This window comes from Actinia tenebrosa, unplaced genomic scaffold (genome assembly GCF_029948245.1).
Source record: "Actinia tenebrosa isolate PJP-AT-01 unplaced genomic scaffold, QUT_ActTen_1.0 PGA_scaffold4__44_contigs__length_22323623, whole genome shotgun sequence".
NCBI lineage: Eukaryota > Metazoa > Cnidaria > Anthozoa > Actiniaria > Actiniidae > Actinia > Actinia tenebrosa.
Window position 1 is genome coordinate 8,540,511 of NW_028292581.1, and position 27,699 is coordinate 8,568,209.

The following is a 27,699-nucleotide window of genomic DNA, read 5'->3' on the forward strand; positions in this document are numbered from 1 at the left end:
AATTATAATAACAGAATTAAAAATGTTTCGGATGTGAAAAGAAACCTTTTTACTGCCATTAGCGGTATCTTCTTGTTTGTGGTAGGCCGTCGTTATCACTACCATTGTCTTGGATTATCAAACTGGTGGTTTAAGATCAATTCGCACTTATTCCCAGTCATTCATTCAATTCATTACGTTGCTTTACCTGAAAAGGTTACTCGATTACTGTATCTAGACATCCAGGGACTTCTGCAGCCATCTAAATATGTTGTTTTATGCTACTGTATTGGATCTACAGCCAGGCAAGTCAGATGGGTTTGGATAATCGTTATGAATCCTTATCTCTGCAATTAGGAATGCTTCCTAAAATATTTTAGTGGCGTCCTACCTGATCAAGGATCAGTGGTCTGTGGATTGGTCACGGGGTGTGTCGTGACGTCACATAGTTGGCATGCAAATCTCGACAAGTCAGCTTCCGGTTGCTTCGATATTCTGGTAACGTGTTCGGATGTTATGGAATACTTGGTCAGGCAGCACTTGTTCTGCTAAGCAAAGCCGCCCTTAAACTCAATACCAAGAACCTCAGTTCAAAAAGGTAGGTAAATAACACCTCATTGTGTGGATATATCTGGGTTTAGCTGGAAAACAAGATGTTTCGAATGAGTTGAACTTCTTTGTCATTCGTTCAGAGCTGCTTCACTATATATGCTCGCTTGCTGAATGACTCTGAGGCCACTACCACCAGTCACAGCAAAACTTTTTTGAACCGCTCGACAAGTAGCTCTTTTATCACCAACCTTTATTTTCTCTGAAGCATACTCTATTATCTTGAAGCGACTGTCAAGTTTTCTTTCAATTTGCAAAACAGGTAGTGTCAAGAAAAAATTATTTAAACCAAAGCAAAAATCTAGGTTTACCTAATGATTTACGCGCCCAACGCCAACACACAAGCGCACGAGACAAGCTTCATTAATGTACATCTTGTATTTACTCTCGAACAGCTGCTCCATTATTTAGACTAACTAATCGTTTGTCTACCCAGAAATGTGTCTAAATAATTTTTCGTTTTGTTCTCTTTTGAGCTCTCATCATTTATTTTCCTGCGTGACTCTGTGGCGCTTGACATCATTAAAAAATTTCTCTTCATGATAACATTGACACCAATGAGTAAAGCTGTCTTCTGGAGGCTCGAAGAGCTGTTCTTTTACTCTTCATACGAAGCCGTTAGATTACAAACGCTTTTAGAATATTGGCCTGCGTATATTTAGGAACTCTAAGGAACTGTTCTGTTCCAGAAAGATTAGAATCGATGCACTGACATGGAATTAATGCTGGAGACTAAATCCCGCGTTAGACATCAAATATGTCGCGAATTCTAACTATTTCAAAGCTCCTTATTATTGCAAATGACATATAAAAGGCACCAAATGTTTGTTTTCTAGAGGAAATGAAGGAAATTAGGCGGCTCTCAAGCCTTTGACAATAGGTAGCGGTTGATGTAGAGGGATGTGTTTTTGATTAAATGTCGATATGAAATGTGAAATTCATGTTCAATACAATAATCCCCAATGCTAAACATTTATAATTTGAATCCAAGACAACAAGACATTTGGACTTCATCTTTATGCATTGTCGTTTTTTACAGGGACCAGAGATAAGCATGTTGAAGACTATATACTTCACTGGTATTGTTTTGCTAGGATCTGCAATATCTTTTGGTAAGCAGATTATATTATTATTATTATTAATTAGGTTTCTAGCTTTTCTAATTTTTGTGACTACTGAATACTATGACCTTATGTTTCTGGTATTACTTACGTGACGACTTCATTATTTCTGTACTCGCAGCACGTCAAAAAATACTTATCATTATTTATATTCATCTTGATCTTTCAAAAAAAAAATAAAAAAATGAGACGCTAATCGTCAAATATACCCACAGCTACGCCAGTAGGTATTTAGGTTAGGTCTAATTAATTGGAAAACAATTTTGTTTTAGAAGTTGACGCCAATTTTTTTGAAACACTGTTTGTGTATTTGAGTCATTTTTGAGCGGTATAAAAACAGATCAGCTTTCATTTACTTGATTATTTGAAACTAATTTCACAAATGAGCTTAAGGCATGGCTTTTGACAATTTAGAAATTTGACGGAGATAGAAAATGTTATGTTTTCATTGTTGTTCGACTGTGTTACATGTGTACATTATTTCATTCACACGTGGATTTTGAGATACTTCGAAATATTTTCGTGTAAGTTATATTATGAACATGTCGAAAAATTATTTTATTTCAACCGCAGTTTTGTTCAGGTGGGAATCTTAATTTTCACAATAATGCCGAGAAATTATTTTACTACTGTGAAAATGTCCTGTGATCGATTTGAACTCAGTCAAAATCGTTTGTTTCTGTGTTCACTTATAGGAAAAACCACTTTTCAACCACACATCTGTATATAGAGCATAACAGCAGGAAACTCCGTGTCATTAAAAAAATATCGCATCCAAATTGTCGTATGATAATCTACGTATACTTGACTTTCATTCTTGTATTCCCATCTGACACCTTGGAAGATTATGTGGTTTCAAGATTAGTTTATGATAAGATTGAAAATCAGCTTACTAGAGAATGGAAGTTTTTCTGGCTCACACAAAAAATCATTATTAAAAAAATCCCTACATGACTTTCATAGAGGTGTATCAGCAGGGCGTTCTAAACTTGTGCCCACAGTTTGAAACATCTCCACTGGGTTTTACCCTCTGCATTCAGTAAATTCCAAGCACCTGGAGTGTAGGTTGTGTCATTCAGGTACTTATATAATTCCCTTCTTCCAAGGAATCGAGAAGTGATTGGCCTTCTAATGTTGTAGAGACCTAATTGAATAACTCTTCATCCTAAAGTGGCTGGTTTCTAGAACATATTTTTATGTTTTTAGCAAGGGTTTTAAGTTTTTGGAATTGATTTTTTTTTCAAACTCATCTGTTTTTTATTCATCAAGAGTAAAATTGAAGATGAATTTTGTAATTCATAAATCAGGCCAGATGTAGGTATATGTTATAGTGGTTTTAGATATTAAATGTTGATGATTATATACAAACATAATAAATACTGTTTGATTCCTCATGAAAAATAATGCTTTGTTGTTTTCTGTTTGAATAATTTATTAATACTTACAGCCCTGATAAGGAATTTAAGCTGCTTAGTTCGTCTTAAAAAAATTGACTCTTCCCTTTGAAATAAAATTATTCAGAAGTTAGAAATACCACATGATTTTTACAGCACTTGGTACTCTATCAAAAACACAGTTTTTTTACTAAAGATTACATAATATATTTGTGCTTTCCTAACCTATAGCTTTCAATTCAAAATGTAAACAGATCGCTATGAGACCATCATCATTTGTGAGCTTCGTTATGAACTTAATACCTAGATAAAATCAAATTTCTTGTCCTTTATTGATTGGTATTTCATTATTTACCATATGAACATATAACATTTGTGTTTTTCTAAATTTTGAAATAATTTTAAATATTTTTTTCCTGAAGACATATTTTAAAACAGATTTCAATGGAATATCAGATTAATATGTACCTCTGTATGAAAAATATGTCTTTACTAATTTATGGATAAAAGTATAAAGAAAGAAATATGGCTGGGAGGTATTGCAAGAAAATAAAGGTTTTTGTTTTTGGGGTGTTTATATGTGTTGATAAGCATTTTTATTGTTTTACATCCTTGAAATATATTTGTTTGGATGCCCATTTCCCCTACTTACCCCACCCCCCATGGTGTTTGGTTGACCCCTGCCAGGATAGTTTATGAATGATGTGGAAATAAATTTGCATAACTGTGTAACTGTTGTTGAGGAAAAGTAATAGCCTCCTATCAAACTCCAGTGGCACCCCACTAAACAGATTTAAAATACTTCCTTCTTGGACATCTGAATTCAAGGAGATTAGTTTAGTTTGTGTCATTTGTTTGCTGTGTTAGAGACTTTGTTTTTGTTGCTGTTCAGAGTTGATATATAAAACTAGGAATTAAAAAGTGATCTGATTCAGAAATTTCCCCCACCAAGCCCTTTAAATTTTTCTTATACTATCAACAATATTGTATACTTTAGTATACTTTCTAGGAGGGGAATTATTCCATTTTTTCTATTGTTCCCTAGAAATTCTCCTCTTCCCATTTAATTCCCGTATTTAATAATTTTCCAGAAGCACCTTTACTCAATAGGATATCTTTGTCAACATTTTCAATATTAGCATTTCATTAGCATAAATTGAAAAATATTATGTAGTTTTGGAAAAAGATTTCAAAAATAAAATTGTATGGTATAAAATGTATATGGTTGTATGGGTTTTGACATTTTCCAAATCAATATTGAAAAAAATAATTTATCAGAAATTATTGCAGTTTTTCTCAAATTTTCGTTTGTTATTGTTTTTTCTCCAATCTTTAAAGGATCTGTTTGCTTTTTCCTTGAAGTTTGATTTATTATGCTATCATGAACCAAAATATAAAAAATGTTGTCAGTAAAGATCCTCCTTTAAGTAAAAATTAACAACAGAAACATTTTATAAATCATCCTTTCGAGCTAGTGTGTATATAAAAAATCCCCTTTATGGCCATACAGGTGTGAGGGCCAACTTGTGTAGTGTACAGAAAAAAAAATAAAAAAAATTCAAAACTAAAAAAAAGAGAATATATTTTGTTATCTGGTTTGAATTTGGTATGGAACGCAAGAAAAGTTTCTAGGAACAAATTTTGAGAATATCAGAGGACTACACTTTTTATTCAGAACTTTGTGTATATAGATCCTCCATCTTTTACAAAGTAAATAGTTGATGACATATCTCTTTCTTTGGAAACACTAGTCATACCTTACAGAGTAACTGTGAAAGCAAGCATCCTCATAATTTCAAATACAAGCAAAATTAGATTTCTTGAGCATGACATTTACCAAATAGGGCCTTAAGTGGAATTTGAATTTAGTTTTTTATAGTCAAAATTCAAAAAAGAATTCATACTAAAAAAATTCAGTAAAACAAAATTGGGGGGGGGGGGGTTTCCATTACACATTAATATGCAAATGTTGATTTATGTACACCACCCATAATTATAGACTGCAAGCCTTTATTTCTTATTCCTTTATTTCTCATACCCATGATCATCTTTGAGCTAAGCTAAGACAAAAGAAAGATGGTTTATAAGCACTCTGAATACAGTCACTTGATGTCTAAGGAATCTCTTATGAGATCTGCTTTCACTTCACTGTCATGCATAGTGCTACTGCTGAATCATGGTAAATTATTGCCAAGTTACGCTATTTTTATATTTTACATATGATATTTCTGTAAACTTTTCACACCCTCCCAGTAGAGTATAAAATATATTTTTTTGTACAACATAAGAAATTATAAACCCTTTAACCTTTTTAAAAGTTCTGCATGCTGCATAAACATATATTAGATATATATTTTTAATTTTAATTTCATTTTTCGTTTTAGTTGTTGGAGATATATCTGAAGAATGTCAGAAACAGCTTACATGTGGTGACTGTATAAGACTAAGCCCAGAGTGTGCTTGGTGTCAAGATTTGGTAAATATAGTATAAATAAATATATGTACCTACTTTACAAAAAATAAAATTAGAACTGTGGATGTGACTCCACAATTCTACAGGAACCCAGAGAAAAACCCTTCAATCAAGGGAGAGATGCGACAGAATCTACTTACTTATGACTATGTGCTGTATAGAAATCAAACCTGGGATCACAGAGTTAAGAGACAAATGCATTTTAATTGCACCCCTGGTCCTTGACCTGAAGACCCAAGAGAGAATAGGCCAAGGGTGGTATGACTACCACGCCACACTCATACAGTGTATGGTAAAAATAAAAGAATGAATAAAAACAAAGCAAACAGGCAAGCAAGAATGGAGAAAAATAGAAATTCTCAATAACCTACTTCTGATTAATTATGGTTATTTTTTGTTGCAGAATTACTTTGGTCAAAAAACACCAAAATGTAATATGCTACAGAAACATCTTGAAAATAAATGCAAGAATGTATCGAACCCTCTATCTGGACATGATGCCAAAGCAGTAAGTAATTGGGCATACTTTAAATATTCATGCATCATGTCATTATACTATATGTGAATTACACTTGTATAGTTGTATGTATGTGTATATGGTCTAGTTTTTTTATTAATATACTTACAAGGCTATACTTGCCTAAAGGGAAAATTAATCATTTCAATCTGCAGTGAAATATTTTTGGCGCTGACTAAGCTTCCATTCCATTATTTAAATAATTATAATAATCTTGATGTGTAAAAATAGATTTATCTTTTCCTTGATTGAACAAAAACAATTTTTTATCTTCTCCCAACCACAATGCTTATTAACTCAGGTTGTGGCAGATTCCCTTATAAAGATTGAATTAAATTAAATTTAATGATTGAATTTCCTTACTGGCATGTTGTTTTTATGGTGGAGAAAATTATTATGACTAGGAAAAAAATTTCTTGTGAGCTATATATTTTTCTTTTATTTATTTCACTTCATTTTATAATATTTAGTCAAGACAGATTTGTCCATCTCAATATTCAGCATGACACATTTATTATTCATAATGTCATTTACTGGACATATTTTTATGCCTAACAGTGACAGTAAAATTTTTATTTTTTGTTGCAAGGCACTAATATCTATTATGTATGTTTATGTATTTTGTTTCAAGCAATTAAAACTTCACTTAAAAAAAGTCCATTAACCCAAAGAGCTTGGCTTCAATTCTTCCTAATTAGTACCAGCACATTGCATTGTCTTTGTTGACAAACCTATTTTTCTTTAGGTGGACAGTCTTGATGACAAAATCAAAGTTGCACCACAGAATTTAACTCTTCGCTTACGTCCAGGTAACCCCCCCCCCCCCCCCCCACCTAAACGAATGGATTTTGGCCATTTTTTCAACATATGAATGGCAAAACATTTATATTTATTTTTCAATTCTTTTGTATTAAATTATATTTTTTTAAAAAAGGTGTAAGAGGTATTTAAAGTCTGTCTGCTCTCTGGCATTTACCAGCTTTTTCTAAATCCCTAAATAAATAAAATTTAAGTGGTCTTCCTTAAATTTTATCTTTCAAGATTAGTTTATGATCAAAAGTATTTTGTTGAGATCATATCATAGCTTGAGGATGTGTTTGATGTCTCAAAAGGAAATTCAGCAACAATCTATTTTTGATTTATAGATTTGGTAAAATAAATTGACAAATGTCAGCATTGACTGAAGCTGCAGTTTCATTATATGAATTGGTTTTGAATGACATCCCTCAAGGCTTTTCCTCTTTCCATTAAGCTAAGTGGTTCTGGAAACAAATTCTACAACAATGAAGTAGTTTTGATCTTACCTTATTTGTTGGATTGACTGTAATGGTTTAGTGACAGATGTAAACTATAATGGAAGCCAATGTCTAATACACAAGAAAATGTGCACTAAAATAAATGAATAAGTGGATGGGTGGGTGGTTATATGAGTGTTTTTGACCCATGTCTAACACTCAAGAAAATGTCAACTAAATGAATGAAATAAATGAATGAATGAATAAATGGGTGGATGGTTATATGAGTGAGTGGTAGGCAAAGATTAATAAAAGGAACTCATTAGAAGAAAGAAAATGAAATTAAAAATCACCCACAGATCGGTTCACATTAAAAAAAAAAAAAAATGAAAAAAAAAATCTACTTGTAAACTTCATTTCGATCTTGGAACGCAGGTGAAAGGTTTATTAGGCACTGTTTATTAAGTGCTACCCTCGAAAAACAAGAACGATTTATTTATTTTTTCATTACTCTAAGTATGATATCTAAGCACTGAATTTTGTTATTTGAATTAAAATTAAAATCCCTCGAAGCGAATTTTTTTCCAAAATAACCCGACAACAGAAATTGCTAAATAAAATTGCACACCTGATTATGTAAACCTATATTCCTGTTGTTTGATAAACGAATTTTACCTTCATTTAGGACAACCATCTACCTTCAATGTCAAAGTCCGAATGCCAGAGAATTACCCTGTTGATCTTTACTACCTTATGGACCTGTCAGGATCGATGTTGGAAGACATTCAGCAAGTCAAAACCTTAGGCAAAAAACTAGGTAACGCATAGAAATAACTCAGTACTAAAACAATATTTTTGAACCTGTTTAAAACGGACAGTGTTCTTATTAAAGAAGTGACCGTATTATGAAGGTTTAGAAAGTTGTCATTGAAAACTGTCTTTCCTTGTAGTTTAGCTTTTTGGGGGAGCCTTGGTGATTTAAGGTCAGCTGCAATAAGCGGAAGCGTCTGCGCCGAAATCGAAAAACAAGGCTCTGACATCGTTTCGCCGGCATCAAGTCGTAGTCTATCGTGTACGCGCGGTAAATCAGTACCGTACTTTTCCCACTTAGAGCAGTTTTCGTATGACTGTGAAAAGCTCACGGCACGAGCACGGTCGTCACACGGCAAGGGATACGCCAGACCAATCACATTGCTCGAGAGTTTACTCTCCATCCAATCAAATACCCGGAACACGGCATAACCACGACACGGACAGGGTCACGCCAAGGTCACGGCAATGCCAGACCAATCACATTGCGCGATAAAAAAGTCAGCCAATTAAAATACTAGAAAACATCACGGTCACGGCAAGGCACATACGCCACTGAGCTTTTCATAGTCATGCGAAAACTGCTCTATTGTAAGGCAGTACCGTATCAGTGTTTCGCACTCGTTCGATAACCGCTCTACGGTATGTCGTACCGTGTACGTGCTGTAAGTCAGTACCGTATGTTTCCCCTCCATATAAAAACCGCTCTACTGCATGTCGTACCGTGTACGTGCTGTAAGTCAGTACAGTATGTTACCCACTCATACCAAAACCTCTCTACGGCATGTCGTACCGTGTACGTGCTGTAAGTCAATATCGTATGTTACCCACTCATACCAAAACCGCTGTACAGCATATCGTACTTTATCTTCTCCACTGAAACAAAAACTTCTCCCATTTGACGTTCTTTATGTAAATGTTCAGTATTAAAGATACTGTGGCTTAAGGAGTTGTGTTTCCGGTATTTTCTACGCTCGTCCCTTGGCAATGCTGGTACTCTCGCTACGCTAAAACTTTTTTCGTTAACAGAGTATGTTCAAGAACAATAAAGTTGTCTTTCAGTAGCATTGAATCGTGAAATGTGTAGATATCAATAAAGTGAGGCCATACTCTATATACATATGTAAATAATATGTAATACCAAATAAGAAAATCATACAGTTGTGTATGCCTCGATTGATATCTACACACTTTAACAGTATATTCACTTATGCCTCATTTTAAGTGTTTGTTATTTTTCGGTGTTTCAGCCCAGGAGATGTCAGGGATTACCAAGTCATTCCGTCTTGGTTTTGGTGCTTTTGTTGATAAGCCGCTGGCTCCTTATATCGACACGTACCCTCCAGTGTAAGTATAGTACTCGTTTTGTCCTCGATTTTTTACCTTACCGTACCCTTTGGTTTATTTTGTTGTTGCTTGCTTTTTCTTTGACGGGGAGGGAGGAGGACAAGGAAAGAACAAAAAGAAAGAACAAGAGAAAGAAAAGAAAGAGAAAAGAAAAGAAAGAGAAGAAAGAGAAGAGAAGAGAAGAGAAGAGAACGAGAAAGAAGAGAAGCGAAGATAGAGAGCAGAAGAGAAGACGAGAGAGAGCGAAGAGAAGAGAGAGAAGAGCAGAGAAGAGAGGAGAGGGAAGGCAGAGGGAGAGAAGAGAAAGAAAGTCCCTCTCTCTCCTCTCTCTCTCTCTCCTTCTCTCTCTCTCTCTCTTCTCTTCTCTTCTCTTCTCTTCTCTTCTCTTCTCTTCTCTTCTCTTCTCTTCTCTTTCGTTCCGTTTAGTTTCGTTTCGTTTCTTTTCGTTTTGTTTCCTTTCCTTTCCTTTCGTTTTTTCTTTTCTTTTGATCAATCAGTGAAGATTCTTAATATAAACGGATACAAATCATAACCTTTGTTTGTTTATCTTCAGGTTAATGCATCCAGCTATTAGTAACCCAAAATCTGTACCTGCTTTTGGTTTCAAAAACATGCTTCCACTGTCGGAGAACCCAACTGACTTTGAGGTACGCCACTTTTACACTCAATAAGTGTTATCCTCTTTAAACAAAGACGAGAATATGTGGACCGCGTAGCATTTATAAAATACAAGATATAGAAATATAGATAAGTTCTAGTGCTTGGGAACGAGGTTATTCCGGGCGAAAGACCCTTGGAAATCAATTCGGAAAAATTAATTTCCGACCTCGCTGGGAATCAAACCCACGACCTTCGGAATTGTACTACCAATGCTCTACCAGCTGAGCTAGAGGTCAGACTGAGAGCAGGCCGGGGTGAAATAACGTTGTTGATTGTTTTATCTTTTTTTATTGATTGATTGTTGTAAGTTCCGTGGTCTGTACTCGCATACACCTTCTGTTTACTACCTAGAGTAGTATAGCCTCTTAACGACTGAACAGGTTGTAGGCGGAACCCTCTAGATCATCATATCATGGATTAATAAGTCAGTCAATTCAATCAAGCAATGGTCCCTGTTAGTTTCCCTACGATAAAAGGCAATTAGGTTATATAGGCAATAAAAGGTCACGTGACCTTACCCCCTTCCATTATGGTATATGCCAAACTTTGTTAGAAACATCGGCCACTACCGGTGATGTTCTACCGGAACATTGTGTATCCACGAACTAATGAATTTCCAAGGTATAAATTGCGTCTTTTGTAGCTAAGTAGATTCTAGTTGTCGTCTCCCTATCGGGTCGACCGCTTAGACCCATCATGAGACAGCGCATCGTACCCATTGCAGCTCTAATCAGCTACTCTTTACCCGACGCGCGAGAACAAACAACGAATCAATTAGCTCAGATTTTTAGTTCAGATTGTTTTTTGTACTTTTTCATTATTTCAGCAAACTGTGGGCTCACTGAACATCTCCGGTAACGTTGACCGTCCCGAAGGGGGCTTAGACGCACTGGTTCAAGTCGCTGTATGTGAAAAGGTATTGTGATGTTCGTCATTCTCCCCCCGGAGTAAACAATAGTCTGCTCTTCTGTACTCATAAGATCTGTGCAAAGAATCCAAATATACGCGAGTATACAGAAGATATTTGCTTTTCTTTGACAGTTTACGTTCATTTTACCATCAAACAAGTGCGCGCACCAATAATTGTTTTTGTATGCATGTTTTAGAAATTTTACGCTTGCGATCATTTTGACCAAACTTTCATTATTAACGCTTTCTTTGTTTGGTCCGGCAGGAAATTGGCTGGAAAAGTAAACTCGATGCTAGACGATTAGTAATCCTGTGTACAGACTCTGGCTACCATTTTGCTGGAGATGGACTGGTAAGGAATACGGCTAATACGGGGGATAAGGGCGTTTAACATATATATTGTGCATTATATTGTTAAAATCCTTGTGGTTCGACCTCGTTGATTCAAGAACGCAAAATAGCAGAGCTCTATTTGATCTCGTCCACAAATTCAATCCCACAGTCCTGTGCGCCATGTTACCAGTCTCTCTTTGTCATCCCCCATCTCACACGCACCAATCCCACAGTCCTGTGCGCCATGTTACCAGTCTCTATTTGTCATCCCCCATCTCATACGCACCAATCCCACAGTCCTGTGCGCCATGTTACCAGTCTCTATTTGTCATCCCCCATCTCATACGCACCAATCCCACAGTCCTGTGCGCCATGTTACCAGTCTCTATTTGTCATCCCCCATCTCATACGCACCAATCCCACAGTCCTGTGTGCCATGTTACCAGTCTCTCTTTGTCATCCCCCATCTCACACGCACCAATCCCACAGTCCTGTGCGCCATGTTACCAGTCTCTCTTTGTCATCCCCCATCTCACACGCACCAATCCCACAGTCCTGTGCGCCATGTTACCAGTCTCTATTTGTCATCCCCCATCTCATACGCACCAATCCCACAGTCCTGTGCGCCATGTTACCAGTCTCTCTTTGTCATCCCCCATCTCATACGCACCAATCCCACAGTCCTGTGCGCCATGTTACCAGTCTCTATTTGTCATCCCCCATCTCATACGCACCAATCCCACAGTCCTGTGCGCCATGTTACCAGTCTCTCTTTGTCATCCCCCATCTCATACGCACCAATCCCACAGTCCTGTGCGCCATGTTACCAGTCTCTCTTTGTCATCCCTCATCTCACACGCACCAATCCCACAGTCCTGTGCGCCATGTTACCAGTCTCTATTTGTCATCCCCCATCTCACACGCACCAATCCCACAGTCCTGTGCGCCATGTTACCAGTCTCTATTTGTCATCCCCCATCTCATACGCACCAATCCCACAGTCCTGTGCGCCATGTTACCAGTCTCTCTTTGTCATCCCCCATCTCACACGCACCAATCCCACAGTCCTGTGCGCCATGTTACCAGTCTCTATTTGTCATCCCCCATCTCATACGCACCAATCCCACAGTCCTGTGCGCCATGTTACCAGTCTCTATTTGTCATCCCCCATCTCATACGCACCAATCCCACAGTCCTGTGCGCCATGTTACCAGTCTCTATTTGTCATCCCCCATCTCATACGCACCAATCCCACAGTCCTGTGCGCCATGTTACCAGTCTCTATTTGTCATCCCCCATCTCATACGCACCAATCCCACAGTCCTGTGCGCCATGTTACCAGTCTCTCTTTGTCATCCCCCATCTCATACGCACCAATCCCACAGTCCTGTGCGCCATGTTACCAGTCTCTATTTGTCATCCCCCATCTCATACGCACCAATCCCACAGTCCTGTGCGCCATGTTACCAGTCTCTATTTGTCATCCCCCATCTCACACGCACCACGCCCATGCTATATATTTGATATTGTTTGTATCGTGATTTTAGCTTGCCGGTGTTGTAGTTCCTAATGATGCTAAATGTCATCTTGAGGGTGGTACTTACGCTGCTTCAACTACTCTGGTACGTTTATGATTTAATACCATTATATTAATATTGTTCAATACGAAAACGACAGATTTTAATTTTAGTATTGCAAGTTGTAACTTTATTTATGCTTATTTATGCTACGATCATTTTGAAAGTAAATTTTATATAAATACGTCTCAAACGCACATGAAATATATATCAAATGAAACTGTCTTAAGTTGAGATTTATAAAAACTAAATGGACTTTGAACTCCTAATATCTTATGATTTACCATCCACTTTGTGTTCATAACGTTACTGATCTCTAGCATGGTTTGTAACACACGGACCAGGACATGTCTAAGTAAAGTGGAGTTCTCCGTTCAAAACAACCTTATTATCAAATACTTAACATGACTGTAGGTGGAGGGTAAATGCGCTGCCAGTAAAGCAAGAGGTTGATTTACCGTGATTTCACTCACTCGTTACTACTTCTCTTCTGTTGCTTTAGCTTAAAATGAAACACTAATGAAGAGAGAAGGGAAAGATAATTAGCGCTTAATGTGATGGAGCCGGGAGCTCTCTCGCGTAGTTCATCTCTTTGCCTTAGCTTTGTCATCCCTACCCATTTTCAATCCTTAGCCACACGCAACCGTTTGTGAGCTTGCAGTATGAATGTGTCCTAAACTCTACAATATAAATGACCAATCTCTTTAATAACAGGATTTTCCGTCTGTTGGATCTGTCCGCGAAATTCTTCTAGAGAATCAAGTGGCTCCAATATTTGCAATCACTAAAACTCAAGTTGGTGTTTACGAGGTAAGGTTAAGTAATAAAGTCAAACTTCTGTACAACGGACACTGAAGGAACAGAGCTGAGTGCCCGTATTATAGAGGTTCGTTTATTAATGAAGGGGAAAAGGAAATAGAACGGCGTCCGTATTTTAATAATCCTACATTATGAAAGAGTTGTATTAATGTTATCTATTTGAATCTACTACAGACATTGGCCAGTTTTCTTGGCAGCGAGACCGGAGCAGTTGCACAAAGGCTGAACAATGACTCCTCTAATGTTGTGCCCCTTGTACGCGAGGCTTATTTGGTAAGATTAGGAACCACTTTACAACGAGTTATTCATATGTACTCACCAGGATAACTATTGAAGCCTAGTGAAACCGATTTCTTGTTGATGTCAGTCGAAAGCATACGAGCAAAAAATGATAAAAAAAGAGCCTTTATTTGATTAAAGTCCACATAATCGATTTTAGTATTGTTGGCATTGTGTTACTGATGTTTTCCTAGTGCACGATAGTCTTCAGTGTTGTTGCTGTTGTTGTATGTTATTGCTGCTGTGCGGCTATAATCATTGCTGTTTCTTCCGCTATGCTGCTGTTTGTGTTCTACTGCGTTTTTTATATATGTATTATATATGTCAACTTGTTGGTCTATATCTCATTATTGATGCTCTGTTTTATCAAAAGAGAATTGCTCAAACCCAGACGATCACAGACAACGCACCAGAAGGCATCAAGATCAAATACACGGCTAACTGCCCGTAAGGAAGACTATATACTTTATAAGTGTAGCTAAATGCTATATCAAGGGTTTGGGGGAAAAATATCGTTCAATTTTAATGGCTCGTCAAATATTTAGAGCACAGGCACACGCTCAAAAGTGTGCTTAGGCAGAAGGGATGCATACATGAATATTTTGCGAATGAACTTCTTATTTGAGATTTCGAGAAATATAGACACGATTTCTAGTGGTCAGGATTTTTAACACCCTTGATTACATTATGAACGCAAATTTTCCAATAACAATTCCAGGGTTCTGCACAAATGTAATGCATTTAATGGAAGTGACAGCTAACCTCGTTTATATGTTAATCGCACCAGTCTCCTACCCATCCTCCAGAGATATGAATATGATGTATGTGTTCTTTGTACTCACAGAAATGGTAAACGTGAAGGTGAAAATACCTGTACTGGTGTGAAGATAGGACAAGAGGTTGGTTAAATAGACAATTTTTTTCATTTCATAGCAAGCATCTCCTGTCTTGTACCTGCTCAACATTTCTTCATTTTACTTCATGTATATAGAGGTTTTGCACCATCACGTGACGGCAGCCATGTTAGATGGCAGGAACTATACAATCGTTTTACATGAGAAAGAATTCAATTCCCAAGAGCAAAGGGATTTTATTGTTCTGCCATCTAACCACTAGTAGCCCAAGATGTATTATGGGCGTGGACACGTGATGGTGCTAAACCTCTATTGGTTTATAATGTTGCTTTGTTGTTGCGACATGTTTTCAGGTGTCTTTTGATGTATCAGTGACAGCTGCAGATTGTTCTAACAAACAACCAGGGTAAGTTACACATATTGGAATCCAAGGCTGGTGCACTCACCTCTCACCTCTGCGAGTCTCGCCGGGGTTCCATTCCTAGGGGGTTTATTCATTCGTTCATTTTTTCCGACTTCTCCCTCCGAGTAGAGGTTTTTTCCTCTACCTGCCAGGATAGCAGAAAGAGAGAAAACCTCTGCTCACATTGTATTCCAATTTCCTTTCACTTCATACATTTCATTGTTTCATTCATTTTTTCATTTCCCATCTATCCATTTATTCACCCCAGTTCAACTACTATTTGTTCATCTTTCAGGTTTTCTTTGAAAACTGCATTCGGAGACGTGAATGTCAAACTGGAGTATATATGTGACTGTGAATGCGAGAAACCACAAAATTCAGTAAGAATTATTATCTAATCTAGTCTTGATTATATTTACAAGCATTCATGCACTCCAGACACAATAGAATTGAATTTTCAGTGATGGAGACGTCAATCAAGCATGTGAATATGAAGAAAGTGAGCAGAGCAGCTGGTTTTTATTGACGTTCACGAATAAGAAAAACCACAACAGCTTTCGAATTTTAATTTTAATTCAATGAATTTTATCGAAACAGTCAAATGACCTCAAACCGACTCGTTATGAAAGGTACGTGACTGATATGGTTAGACTGACGGCAGCGAAAAAACAAATTTCAGCGTGCAACTCGCAGACACAGAGTTCGCGTGTTTATGAAAATTGCAGTAAGCCTAAGATTTATTTATATTTGTGGTTAATGTTTTCAGGTTGTGAAGAGTCCTATCTGTAACACTAACGGTACACTACAATGTGGAGTCTGCAAATGTAACGAAGAAACGTAAGTGAGCCCTATATCCCTAGTTGGTGTTTACAAACATTAGAATTTTGATGTTAATTTGCCAACTATTATGACAATAGTTCTTGGCAAGTTGCCTAAGGCGCGATTACACGGAGTAATTTTCTCTGCAGTTTTTCTCGCAACGGTGTTGCGACACAAGTTGCATGGAGCATTGCAGGGTGTAACAATACCTACAGCGTAGTGTGAAAAAAATATCTTGCGAGTTAAGTTGCAGATTTCTTTTGTCTACTTTTGGCAACGATTGTCTTATTTCCTGTATTGTTAATCATACTGGTTTTGTTCGTAGTGGAGGAAGACTTTGCGGCTGCCCTATTAAAGATGTGTACGATACTAGTCGCTGCGAGAGGTAAGAAGTAAAGCAATAGTATTTTAACTCGAATGAATTTCAACATTTGCAAATTTAGGGGCAATTTATCTGTCCAGCAGACCTTAGAAAACGAAGGAAATAAAAACTCATCTAAAAAAACGACAAACAAACAATGAACAAAATAATAATAATAATTATAATAAGACCCATGAAATTTGGGAATTTTTCTGGGTATTACCTCAAACCTCACTAGAGACTTGCTGATTATTCAACATGCGACGTGTGCAGAACCTTTAATCCTAATCCTAAATCAGTTCTTGAATGGACTACCAAATAAGTGAATGTATCAAATGTGACAGCATCAAAAGTGTCCGTCACAGCATCAAATCTGCTAGTTATTTCTATTGACTTTGCATTTGCTGAGCTAAATATTTATATATACATATATATAATTATCAATAATGTCAAGAATTTGAATTTCATTTTAAAAAATGTTGAGAACTTAAATTTCATTTTTTTAAATTGAAGGATAAAGTACTGTAAAAAGTAATGTAATGCAATGTTAAAAAGATTAAAGGACTGCTGGCGTTCCTCTCAGCTCATTTCTTGGGCCACTCGGTTATCAAAAGCTGAAGATAGAGACAAGTTCATCCCCCCCCCCCCCCCCCCTCCGTAGATTTCAGATACATGTATCAAATGATCAACAATCACGTTACGAAAGAAATCTTTTAATCTAAATTTCTAACTGGTCACAGAATACTAATTTGACGATGATAATAATAATGATACTAAATGTTATAAATAAAGAGAGTAACTGACTTGCTTTTTCAAAATAAACAAAAATATAACCTTTTAAAACGCCCAACTCATTCTGTATTTAAACTTTAAAACACGTGATTGAAAGCAATGTAACCGATCCGTTGCTTGGAGACGAGAAGACGCCCGTTGGTAACCATGGCAACAGTAAGACGTAAGTAGTCATGGAAATTAAATCAAATCATAATCATAATCATTCTAAATCCTAAATGTTCTACTGGTGTGGGTGATATAGAGTTCTATCTTTCACCTTATTTCTAATCAATGGACCATTTTATCTTGGACGTAATGTTTTCCCATTTCAGACCATGTGTCATCATTCTTTTGAGAATAAGATTCTTTGTTGGAGTCGTATTCATATTCATGCACAACCGTTAAACAAGGAAATGATACTCAAGGGAATGACACGTGGTCAGGAATAGGAAAACATTACGTCCAAGCTAAAGTAGTCTATTTGGATCTAACTAAAAAAGGCTCATAAACAAAGCTAAAAAATAAAATCCTTAAATCTTGATAACTTTACTTGTGTTGTAAAGCAAGACAATCGTGGGTATGAAATGTCTTAATAATATGGTTTTCTTGATCTCAACATTGTGGCGCACGATGAAGAAATGTACTTAATAGTCCCGTTCACAGTTCCCTGCGCCATCTTTAAAGGTAGCCTTGTCTGTGCATCGAAGCGAGACGAAAGGTGAGCTTGCAATAATAGAAAGCTTTTTTTAATACCCTGGACAATTATTCACATGTTTCTATCACTGCAAGCTTACCGTTCGTCGCGCTTCGATGCAAAGGCTCCGCTACCTTTTAAGATGGTGGAGGGAACTGTGAAGGGAACTATTCCATTTCCTTGGTGAAGAGGTTTAGAGAGAGGTGACGTGATGGGTGGGGTTTGGGTACGAGCGCATGTGTCAGAACTCACTCGTAAGAGTTCTTTCCCAAAGAGCTATTTGTCATACAGTGTGTCCACTATGTAAGGTACATGTAGTTTTATCTGTATGGATTATTGCGTAGAATATCTGTACAGGAGTTGTTCATGTACCTTATTTTTTGGTTATTCCAGGGGTAACGGCACTGCTAAAGTCTGTAGTGGACGTGGCGAATGTGTTTGTGGCGAGTGTGTTTGCAGTAAGAGCAAGGTGAGACATGTTTTCGTATCACAGGTTATGTCCCCCAGCATGTACAAGGCAAGAAGTAAGAAAATAAATATCCTCTAAATTTTTTGTTAAGAAGATTATTTGTGCTTGTTTTTTCTTCTACTCACAATGAAATGCTTTAAAAAATTCATAACTTTATTGTGTGTGTGTCTGTGTATTTAATGCTATAGTTACGCAGCACTGTTAACACTTTTTTGTGTGTCTAGATTCCTGGTGAGATCATCTATGGGGATCACTGTGAATGCACTAACATGGACTGTCCAAGAGATCCAATCTCTGGACTCGTCTGTGGAGGTACGTATCCTGAGTTGTTGTACTCTCTTGTGATACAGATTTTCTCTGCCAAGAATCGCCAAGGGAGACTCTGCCAGCAGGGCAACAGATTTATCATGCGCATTCACCATTTTCCATACATCGGTTCACTGGTCAAACACAAAGCATTTCAGTCAAGGTTGCAAGGTTCAAATTTTAATAATCCATTGAAAGTACCTTGGCCCCTCGCTTGAGCGCTTTGTGTTTGACCAGTGAACCGATGTATGGAAAATGATGAATCTCAAATTTAAGGCACGGCTGAAAACCGAGAGATTACTGAGTCTGCACAATTAAAAAAAATTGTATTAAAGACCTGCAGCTCTTCAAGTCATTATTAAAACAGCACCTTTATAATAGAACAATTTCGTAGCTAATTCTGTTTTAACTCGTGGTATATTAAGACCTTTCCTGAGTATAAGTACTGTAGAATTTGATTTTGTAAAATAGTTGCAGGAATATTGGGGTAGCACCACTGAAACTTTGAATGTATAAATGATGTGTGAATGTCCCTTCTGGTTTGCAGCAGTAACTGTTTTAGTGATTTTTCGGCGTCTGAGTCATTTAATTTGTTAACAGAACTATCTTCGCTGCTCACCTCTGCTCTGTCAAGCTGTTCTGGAGTAATTGGTGATTGTTTCACTATTGCTTGTTTTTCAGGCCCTGAACATGGTAGCTGTGCTTGTAAAGTATGTACTTGTGTGGGTAACTGGACAGGACCGGACTGTATGTGTACCCGAGATACTAAACCATGTTTCAACGAAAACAATGTTAGTATATGAACAAGCTATCAGTTAGTACGTCTCAAAATACGCCCCTTAGTTCCAATATTCATTTATCTATTCATCCATTGCATGCTTGCTCCCATCCTCCAACACATTTTTCCCCCATCCTCCATCATTTGTCCATCATTATATTCGTTCATCCGTTCCTCCTTTTCTTTTCTCCTTTTTTCTCTTCCTTTCTGACTCCGTCCTTCTCCCTCCAATCTACCCATCTATTCTTACATCTCTTTCTTTCTTACCTCGCTAATTTCCATTCATTGTTCGTCTGCTCATCTGTGTACACCTCATGACTGTACTTGTTCGTCCGTCCATTCATCCCTTCCTTTCCTCCCTCCCAGGCTCCTTCCTACATTTTACCCATCCATCCATACTCTCTGCCTTTCTTGCCCCGGTAATTTCCTTTCATTGTTCAATTAAACGTCTGTGTACACCTCATGACTGACAAAGTTTCCCCTAATGTATTGTGCAGGTACTGTGCAGTGGACGAGGCACATGTGAATGTGGTAAATGTGTCTGTAACTCGACTCTCAGTTATAAAGGAACCTTCTGTGATGATTGTCCGGTAAGTCAAGAACGATAAAAGGGTCATAAGTCAGTCTATCAGATAGTTATTGATATCTTAATATGATTAATAGAAGTGTTCCAAAAAACCCTGTCTAGTTGGTACTGTAGGAGTCTATTAGATAGTTATTGATATCTTAATATGATTAATAGAAGTGTTCCAAAAACCCTGTCTAGTTGGTACTGTAGGAGTCTATTAGATAGTTATTGATATCTTAATATGATTAATAGAAGTGTTCCAAAAAACCCTGTCTAGTTGGTACTGTAGGAGTCTATTAGATAGTTATTGATATCTTAATATGATTAATAGAAGTGTTCCAAAAAACCCTGTCTAGTTGGTACTGTAGGAGTCTATTAGATAGTTATTGATATCTTAATATGATTAATAGAAGTGTTCCAAAAAACCCTGTCTAGTTGGTACTGGAGGAGTCTATTAGATAGTTATTGATATCTTAATATCATTAATAGAAGTGTTCCAAAAAACCCTGTCTAGTTGGTACTGGAGGAGTCTATCAGATAGTTATTGATATCTTAATATCATTAATAGACTTGTAAAGGGAAGTGTGCTGAGAACCGTGACTGTGTGCAGTGTTGGGTGTTTGGTACTGGTAAACTAAATGCTGCACAATGTCAAGCCCAGTGTAAAGATGCGGTGTACATCATGAAGGATGAAATCACTTCCGGTTAGTACCTATATCAGTGTTCATACTAAAAGTGCTGTTCTCTCTACCGATTATGGTATTACACGGCACGGTATACGGCACGTTTGATGCTCCTCTGCTTCCTTGAAAACAGCCCTTTTTAGTGTAATGTATTTTTTTGTTTTATTGACGCGACTAAATAAGCGCGCACGGGTTACCTCAGCGTGCAACATCGTTGTCTTTACGCTGCATGATTCTTTACGGCCTATAGCAACATATAGTTTTCGGCCTAATAATATGACCATCAATTGTTTGATTTTTTGAAATCACTCTGGGGAAAAGCAAAATCTTCTCTGAAAAAAAAAAATCAAAACACTTCTGATCTAATTTTTTGGATGGTCATATTATTAAAAGAACATCGAATGGGTTCTTGTGCAGTTTGAAAAAACACTCGTGATATTTATTTTCAAATATTTGATTTCCTATACCAATGTTGTAACCAGTAATTTCATGTTACTGATGCATTACTTTGAACGTGCTTTTATCTCATCAACAGAAATGGGTGAGCAGTGTCAGTTTACAGATGAAGATGACTGTAAAGTTTATTTCGCCTACCGAGAGAATGAAAACAGGCAATTGGAGATCTTTGTTAAAAGAAAAAGGGGCGAGTTACACTTGTACTTTCTGCCGGTCCATCTTTACATGTGTCTATTGACTTCTACTAGAATCTGGTAGAGGCTGGTATAGTTGCCACGACAACGGCTTGGTTGTCATGGCACATAAGGCGGCCAATCAAAATGCTCAAACGCGATGCCTTCACGGTCACGGCACAGCACGTCCCTTGGTTTTTTATAGTCATACGAAATGTGCTATGACATCATGACGCTGGTTTCGCGTACGAAGATATTTAATTCACCACGATGCTAACAATTTCGTATCTCTTTTTCAGTCTGTCCTGAAGAGGCAGGAGCATTAGCCGTCATTCCAGGCGTTATTCTTGGCGTACTGGGTGTTGGTCTGGCTTTACTATTGATATGGAAACTCCTTGCCACTATTCAAGTATGATCCATACTTATAAAGATTCTGCTTTTTGTTAAATTAACCTTTACTAAAGTTTCTTGTCTTTTTACGAATATTAGGATCGAAGAGAATTCGCCAAGTTTGAGAAAGAAAGACAAAACGCTAAATGGGACACGGTAATTTCCTTAGTTTTGTCTTACATTTAGATATAACTGATAATTATATTTAAATACGGGTTATTATGTATTAAATATTAATTAATTGATATGTTTATCTTATTTTCTTTCAGGGTGAGAATCCAATCTTTAAGCAAGCCACAACGACGTTTCAGAATCCTACTTACCATGGCAAATAGAACCGAACTTGTTGCCTAGCAACCATGGTATTTGATGACGTATTAAGTCATGTGATATAATGATGTCATGTGACTTCATGTGATGCCACGTGTATCTTGGTTGGATGTAGGAAACTAAAAATTTAGAGGATGGAAGGATGAAAGGATGGAAAAATGGTACGTGGCATATGTATGATACCATACAAAAATGGAACAGAAAGCTACGAAACAAGTTGAATATATTGCTTCGGCTCCGAAAGCCGCCTTAGGAATGAATTTCAAGAATGTTTAAAGTTTCTTTTAGTAAGATATTAATAACCGTTAAATTTCCGAGAGCTGTGCTCTAGTAGCTAAAATAATTCTTACTTTATTCACATTTGGATAGCAATTATATATTTTTAATTTCAGGAAACTATTTTATTATTTGCTGTGAAATGTTTATCATCTGAAATACTTTTTTATACTATTTTGAGGTGAATTAGGAAAATACCTCGAATCAGCTTGACCTCGTATTTTTTTAGTCCGAAAAAAACACCTTTAAATTTGGTTCTTGTTTTTAGAAACGCTTGTCTGTTCGCGAAAATAATTGTTAAACAGTATAGTAGCTAAACCGAAGAATAATATTTTAGTCCCAAATCAACGATATCAACTAGGAAGAGACCACTACAGTACCCTTCAAATTGGTTCTTATTTTCACTTCTATATATAGTTACTATTTTTATATTTAAAGACAGAAGGATATCGATATCTTTCTCAAGGAAATATTATTTTCTAAGGGAATCATTGACTAGGTAAAGGCCTGATAGATAGACCTGTTTTCCCATTTCAGACCGCGTGTCAATTCCTAGAGTATCATTTCTTTGTTTAATGGTTGCACATGAGAAGACACATGAAAAGGATACAACTCAAAAAAAGAATTTTATTCTCAAGGGAATGACACGTGGTCTGAAATGGGAAGACATTACGCCTGAGCCGAGGAGGTCTATTGCAATACACTTTGTTCAATGGTTTATTGTTTAGGGTTGGTAGTGTGTTCTAAATCCCTTAATCAAACTTTATGAAAACTTTAAAATTGTATAGTAATGTTTTAGATTTGATGTTAGAGCGAGTATTAGATTGCAAGGGCGTGTGAACACGTGTTTTAGAGCTAGTTGTTGGTTAGTAATAGACTAGTATCAGTTATTTGCAGGTCGTTTTATGTATTTTAGTGTCATGTACAATAAGAGACATTTAATGTTCAGATTAAAATAAAATGTTCTAATTTTTATAACCAAAGTGTGAAAAATATTAACCTTCTTTTTTCTGGCCCTATGTGGTCTTAATTGGTGCCTGTTATGTTTAATCTCGTACATTTGATTCTTATACTTCCTTAAAGCATCAATATTATCCAACCCTGAAACGACTTATAGGCTGATCAAAGTCAGGGTACGGTTCGATGGAGTTGGAATTTTATTTAGCTTGTTAGGTTTTGTGGAAGGAGGAAAACAGGATAATCAAGGAAGAGACCTTACAATCTCTACTCGCATGCGATGCCAATACAAGTCCATTCAGGAATCTTACTCGAGGCCGCAGATTGAAGCGAGGGGCGAAATACACCAGTTTCGCATTCGATTCAAACATACGGCTGTTTTTGAAGAACACAGACTCAGCACAGGCTTAGCCTCGTTTATAAGTCATCTATTCACAGATACTTTTAAAAGTTTGTAGGATTGGTACAAAACATTGGTATTGTTCAAGCTGCACATTCTTTACATTACAGTTGACTTTTTTCTCAAGCGAGGCTAAGCCTGTGCAGATGAGTCTTTAGTCATGAAACACATCGACATCGACATTTACCGAATTAGAAAAGGAACTATTGAGCAAAGCTTTTTTTGCCTCTTCAAAGTTAGTTGCAATTAATGACTAGTGAACGAAATGAAATTCCCAAGTTGGCCATCACTTAAACTGTTAAAAATGTCTTCAAGCATTTTATTTGAGAAATCAATAATACATAGTCTGTAGCAGTTAAATTGGACATGCACAACTACTATACTTTTACGGTGCTTATAACTTTAAGGTCTAACACATACAAGTTGACGTTAAAAAAGGCCTGGTTTCTGCTTTCGACACAAGTGAACAACATACTTAGCCTTGGCGAAACCCCTCTTCCCGTAAGGTGCGAGGAAAGACAGCTGGGTACAGAGAGTGCGTCCCCCTTAAGGGCTGGATTTTGAGAGGTCCTATTGTTTTATCAAACTCATGTATTATCCACTCTGTTTTTACATCAAATGCACTTCCCCCATCCTACGTGCCTCATGGTGGTAGCTGAATGAGTGTGCTACCTAGTTTTATGTTAGTCATTGCAATTTAAACAAAAAGGAGGCTTAGGGACTACGAAAGACGTAAACGTTAGCATACTAAATTTGACTTGCAGTTTAGGGTTCTGTTGATCAAGTACAGGGCTTTAAGGTAAATATTTAACATTTCATTTTTTCATGTTGTTTGCTTGGCAAGAGAAATGGATAGCATGAAATGTTTTCACATGCATTAGAGACTAGGGACGTAACTAAATGTCTAACTTATCTCAACCTTCAATATCATTCGCTTGGTAAGAGAAGTGGATAGGATTATCAAGGGTTCTCACATGTATCCAGAGACATGCATATGAGGCTAGGGACGTAACTAAATGTCTAACCTATCTCAACCTATAGATATAGACCTACATAGATCCATTGTCAAGTGTTTTAATACATGCTGAGACACATGCATATGAGGCTAGGGGCGTAACTAAGTGTCTAACTTATCTCAACCTTCAATATCATTCGCTTGGTAAGAGAAGTGGATAGGATTATCAAGGGTTCTCACATGCTTCCAGAGACATGTATATGAGGCTTAGTGCGTAACTAAATGTCTAACTTATCTTAACCTTCAATATCATTCGCTTGGTAAGAGAAGTGGATAGGATTATCAAGGGTTCTCACATGTTTCTAGAGACATGCATATGAGGCTAGGGACGTAACTAAATGTCTAACTTATCTTAACCTTCAATATCATTCGCTTGGTAAGAGAAGTGGATAGGATTATCAAGGGTTCTCACATGCTTCCAGAGACATGTATATGAGGCTTAGTGCGTAACTAAATGTCTAACTTATCTCAACCTTCAATATCATTCGCTTGGTAAGAGAAGTGGATAGGATTATCAAGGGTTCTCACATGTTTCTAGAGACATGCATATGAGGCTAGGGACGTAACTAAATGTCTAACTTATCTCAACCTTCAATATTATACGCTTTGTCAGAGAAGTGGATAGGATTATCAAGGGTTCTCACATGTATCTAGAGACATGCATATGAGGCTAGGGACGTAACTAAATGTCTAACTTATCTCAACCTTCAATATTATACGCTTTGTCAGAGAAGTGGATAGGATTATCAAGGGTTCTCACATGTATCCAGAGACATGCATATGAGGCTAGGGACGTAACTAAATGTCTAACTTATCTTAACCTTCCATATCGTACGCTTGTGAAGAGAAGTGAATAGGATTGTCAAAGCTCTCGCGCTTCATGATTTGATCTCCAGCCTTGTGTTTCTTTTTTAACCACCAACCAAGAACTAAAAGACCAGACACGATGACCAGAACAACCACGATACCAATAGCTGCTTTGGCTCCTCCGGACAGGCCACTTCCTTCACCTACAATCACATTCCAGAAAAGTACGTTAACACTAAAAACATTCACTGAAGGGTAGCGATAGAAGGCATGAAGGTAGGGTTGTCACGCGAGGGAAGTGGGAAGATTACTTTCAATGATAATAATAATAATAATAATAATAATAATAATAATAATAATAATATAATAATAAAATTCTGTGCTACATGCACATATTTTAAACAATGATAAAATTAATGAGATGACTTCAAGCACAAGCTAGGTTGACTGACATCTCTGACATCTGACATTTTGATTGGTTAACTAAAAGTATACATAATAATGGCCTAGTTCCCAATTCCCTAGGACGAAATGAACTATCCCAAAAGTATAATATTTTACTTATATCAAAAATGAAATAAGAACTAAACAGTCACCAGTTCATGTAGCTACGCAACATATATATCAAAATGTTATTCATTAGTTAATTGAAATTAATAGAGATTTCTCTGCAGCAAAGTCGGGCTATCAGTCGATTACTGACAGCGCCCAATTACTTACTTATTGCTTATCTACCGAAATCTCAGTCAATATTTGTCATATTTATTTGTCATATTTTTGTTCCTCAACATGGCTTTTTCCTAATATCTGATTAACCTGCCTTCAGCTTTCTGTAATCTAGTCTTTTAGTACGAGGCTTTCTGGAGTTCAGTGAGCCACTAATATTCTTTTTAATATTTGAATCAGTTTTCCTCATAAATTCCTCTTTACAGGGTTGCCTGCTAAGAGCAAGGAAAAAAAGAGTATCCCTTAACCTGAACTAGGAGTGTTCCTTAACCTGATTTAAAAGTATCCGGCCTTACATGATTTAGGAGTGTCCCTTCACCTGATTTAGAACTATCCCTTAGTTTAGGAGTATTCCTTACCTAAACTAGGAGTATCCCTTAACCTGAACTAGGAGTACCATTACCTGATTTAGCAATATCCCATACCTGAACTAGCTACGCCAAAAAATATAAACAGAAGTGAAAAGGTAAAATGGGTGCTTATCTGTTGCTCCGCTGTTGCGGATTACTGGTAAAAAACATTTTCAAGGTCTATATTGATTCAAGTAACTTAAAAAACTATTCAAAAACAGACTATAACTGTAACTATAAATTTCAGGTCACCCATCCAAGTACTAATATCCCTTAAACGTGCTTGACTCAGTGTCTTCAAGTTTTTTCCATTGGGCCACGATTTCAGGAAATTAGCAAAACAATAGCCATGACAACAAAGATTATTTTCCACTACCAAAATCAACGTGCCAGTGCGTGGCAGAGGCAAGGGATAAGCTGTAGATATGGTCTGGGGGCCGGCTAGTCTCTCCCCTGATGCTTCGGCTAGGATATAATCCTGCGTAATGCGTACACCCAAGGGCAGAGGGACTTAATCGCCGTCAGGTCCGAAGTCATGGCATGAAGGCACATTTTCGAATTAATTATCTAATTAAAGTTGGTGTACGTGGGTTCGATTCCCACCGTATCAAGACTAAATTTTTTCGCCTTCTTTTCTTCTAGCCTTTGATTTCTTTATTTTCATTTTTATTTCTTATAAACGATGTTTTATCAATTCAAAAAAAAAAAAAAAAAAAAAAAAAAAAAGCATTCTTTTTATTTTATTTTAGAAAGGATGTCCACTATTTTTTGCTTGCATTCAGTATTGAGTTGACTGGCTACTTTTGGAAAATAAATTGAACTTTTTTTAAAACTACATTTCTTAAAAGTGAAAATTAATGCTGATTTGAAATATGGAAAGAAAAATGGTGGATAGAGGTAACTGATTGGGATAATCAGCATTGAATGGGGGTCTGGATAGGGGTAACTGATTGGGATAATCAGTATTTAATGGGGGTCTGGATAGGGGTAACTGATTGGGATAATCAGTATTTAATGGGGGTCTGGATAGGGGTAACTGGGATAATCA

At 36.9% G+C, this 27,699-nt stretch overlaps 2 protein-coding genes across 4 annotated transcripts in view; one reads left to right on the forward strand and one right to left on the reverse strand.

The window, feature by feature from the left end:
• The first annotated feature begins 449 nt into the window (after positions 1–449).
• Positions 450–23,379, forward strand: LOC116296725 (integrin beta-1). Of its 3 annotated transcripts, none has more exons than XM_089036224.1 (29): positions 450–577; positions 1,628–1,700; positions 5,488–5,579; positions 5,980–6,084; positions 6,839–6,902; positions 8,014–8,145; positions 9,389–9,485; positions 10,039–10,132; positions 10,972–11,061; positions 11,320–11,406; positions 12,935–13,009; positions 13,679–13,774; positions 13,958–14,056; positions 14,436–14,509; positions 14,907–14,961; positions 15,270–15,322; positions 15,615–15,699; positions 16,086–16,156; positions 16,464–16,523; positions 17,389–17,454; positions 18,361–18,436; positions 18,661–18,748; positions 19,424–19,533; positions 20,018–20,110; positions 20,657–20,792; positions 21,307–21,414; positions 21,700–21,809; positions 21,890–21,946; positions 22,060–23,379. In XM_089036224.1, exons 2-29 carry the CDS (start codon positions 1,643–1,645, stop codon positions 22,123–22,125), a joined length of 2,397 nt encoding a protein of 798 aa, XP_088892350.1. In that variant the 5' UTR covers positions 450–577; positions 1,628–1,642; the 3' UTR covers positions 22,126–23,379. The 3 variants fall into 3 exon arrangements, with proteins under 3 accessions (XP_088892350.1, XP_088892352.1, XP_088892351.1); XM_089036225.1 differs by lacking the exon at positions 450–577 and adding an exon at positions 726–850; XM_089036226.1 differs by lacking the exon at positions 17,389–17,454.
• A 679-nt stretch (positions 23,380–24,058) lies between these two features.
• The window catches only part of LOC116296722 (uncharacterized), a 52,480-nt gene continuing 48,839 nt past the window's right edge, over positions 24,059–27,699 (reverse strand). Inside the window, exon 53 of the mRNA XM_089036202.1 lies at positions 24,059–25,778. Coding sequence (XP_088892328.1) covers positions 25,585–25,778 — 194 coding nt within the window. The 3' untranslated portion in view covers positions 24,059–25,584. The remainder of the gene's footprint in view (positions 25,779–27,699) is intronic.

Bases quoted from the DNA above. Each gene is read 5' to 3' on its own strand.
- LOC116296725 (XM_089036224.1), top strand. From the start codon at position 1,643: ATGTTGAAGACTATATACTTCACTGGTATTGTTTTGCTAGGATCTGCA. The intron at 13,775-13,957 runs GTAAGGTTAAGT...AATCTACTACAG, and splicing joins CTCAAGTTGGTGTTTACGAG to ACATTGGCCAGTTTTCTTGG. The intron at 15,323-15,614 runs GTAAGTTACACA...TTCATCTTTCAG, and splicing joins TGTTCTAACAAACAACCAGG to GTTTTCTTTGAAAACTGCAT.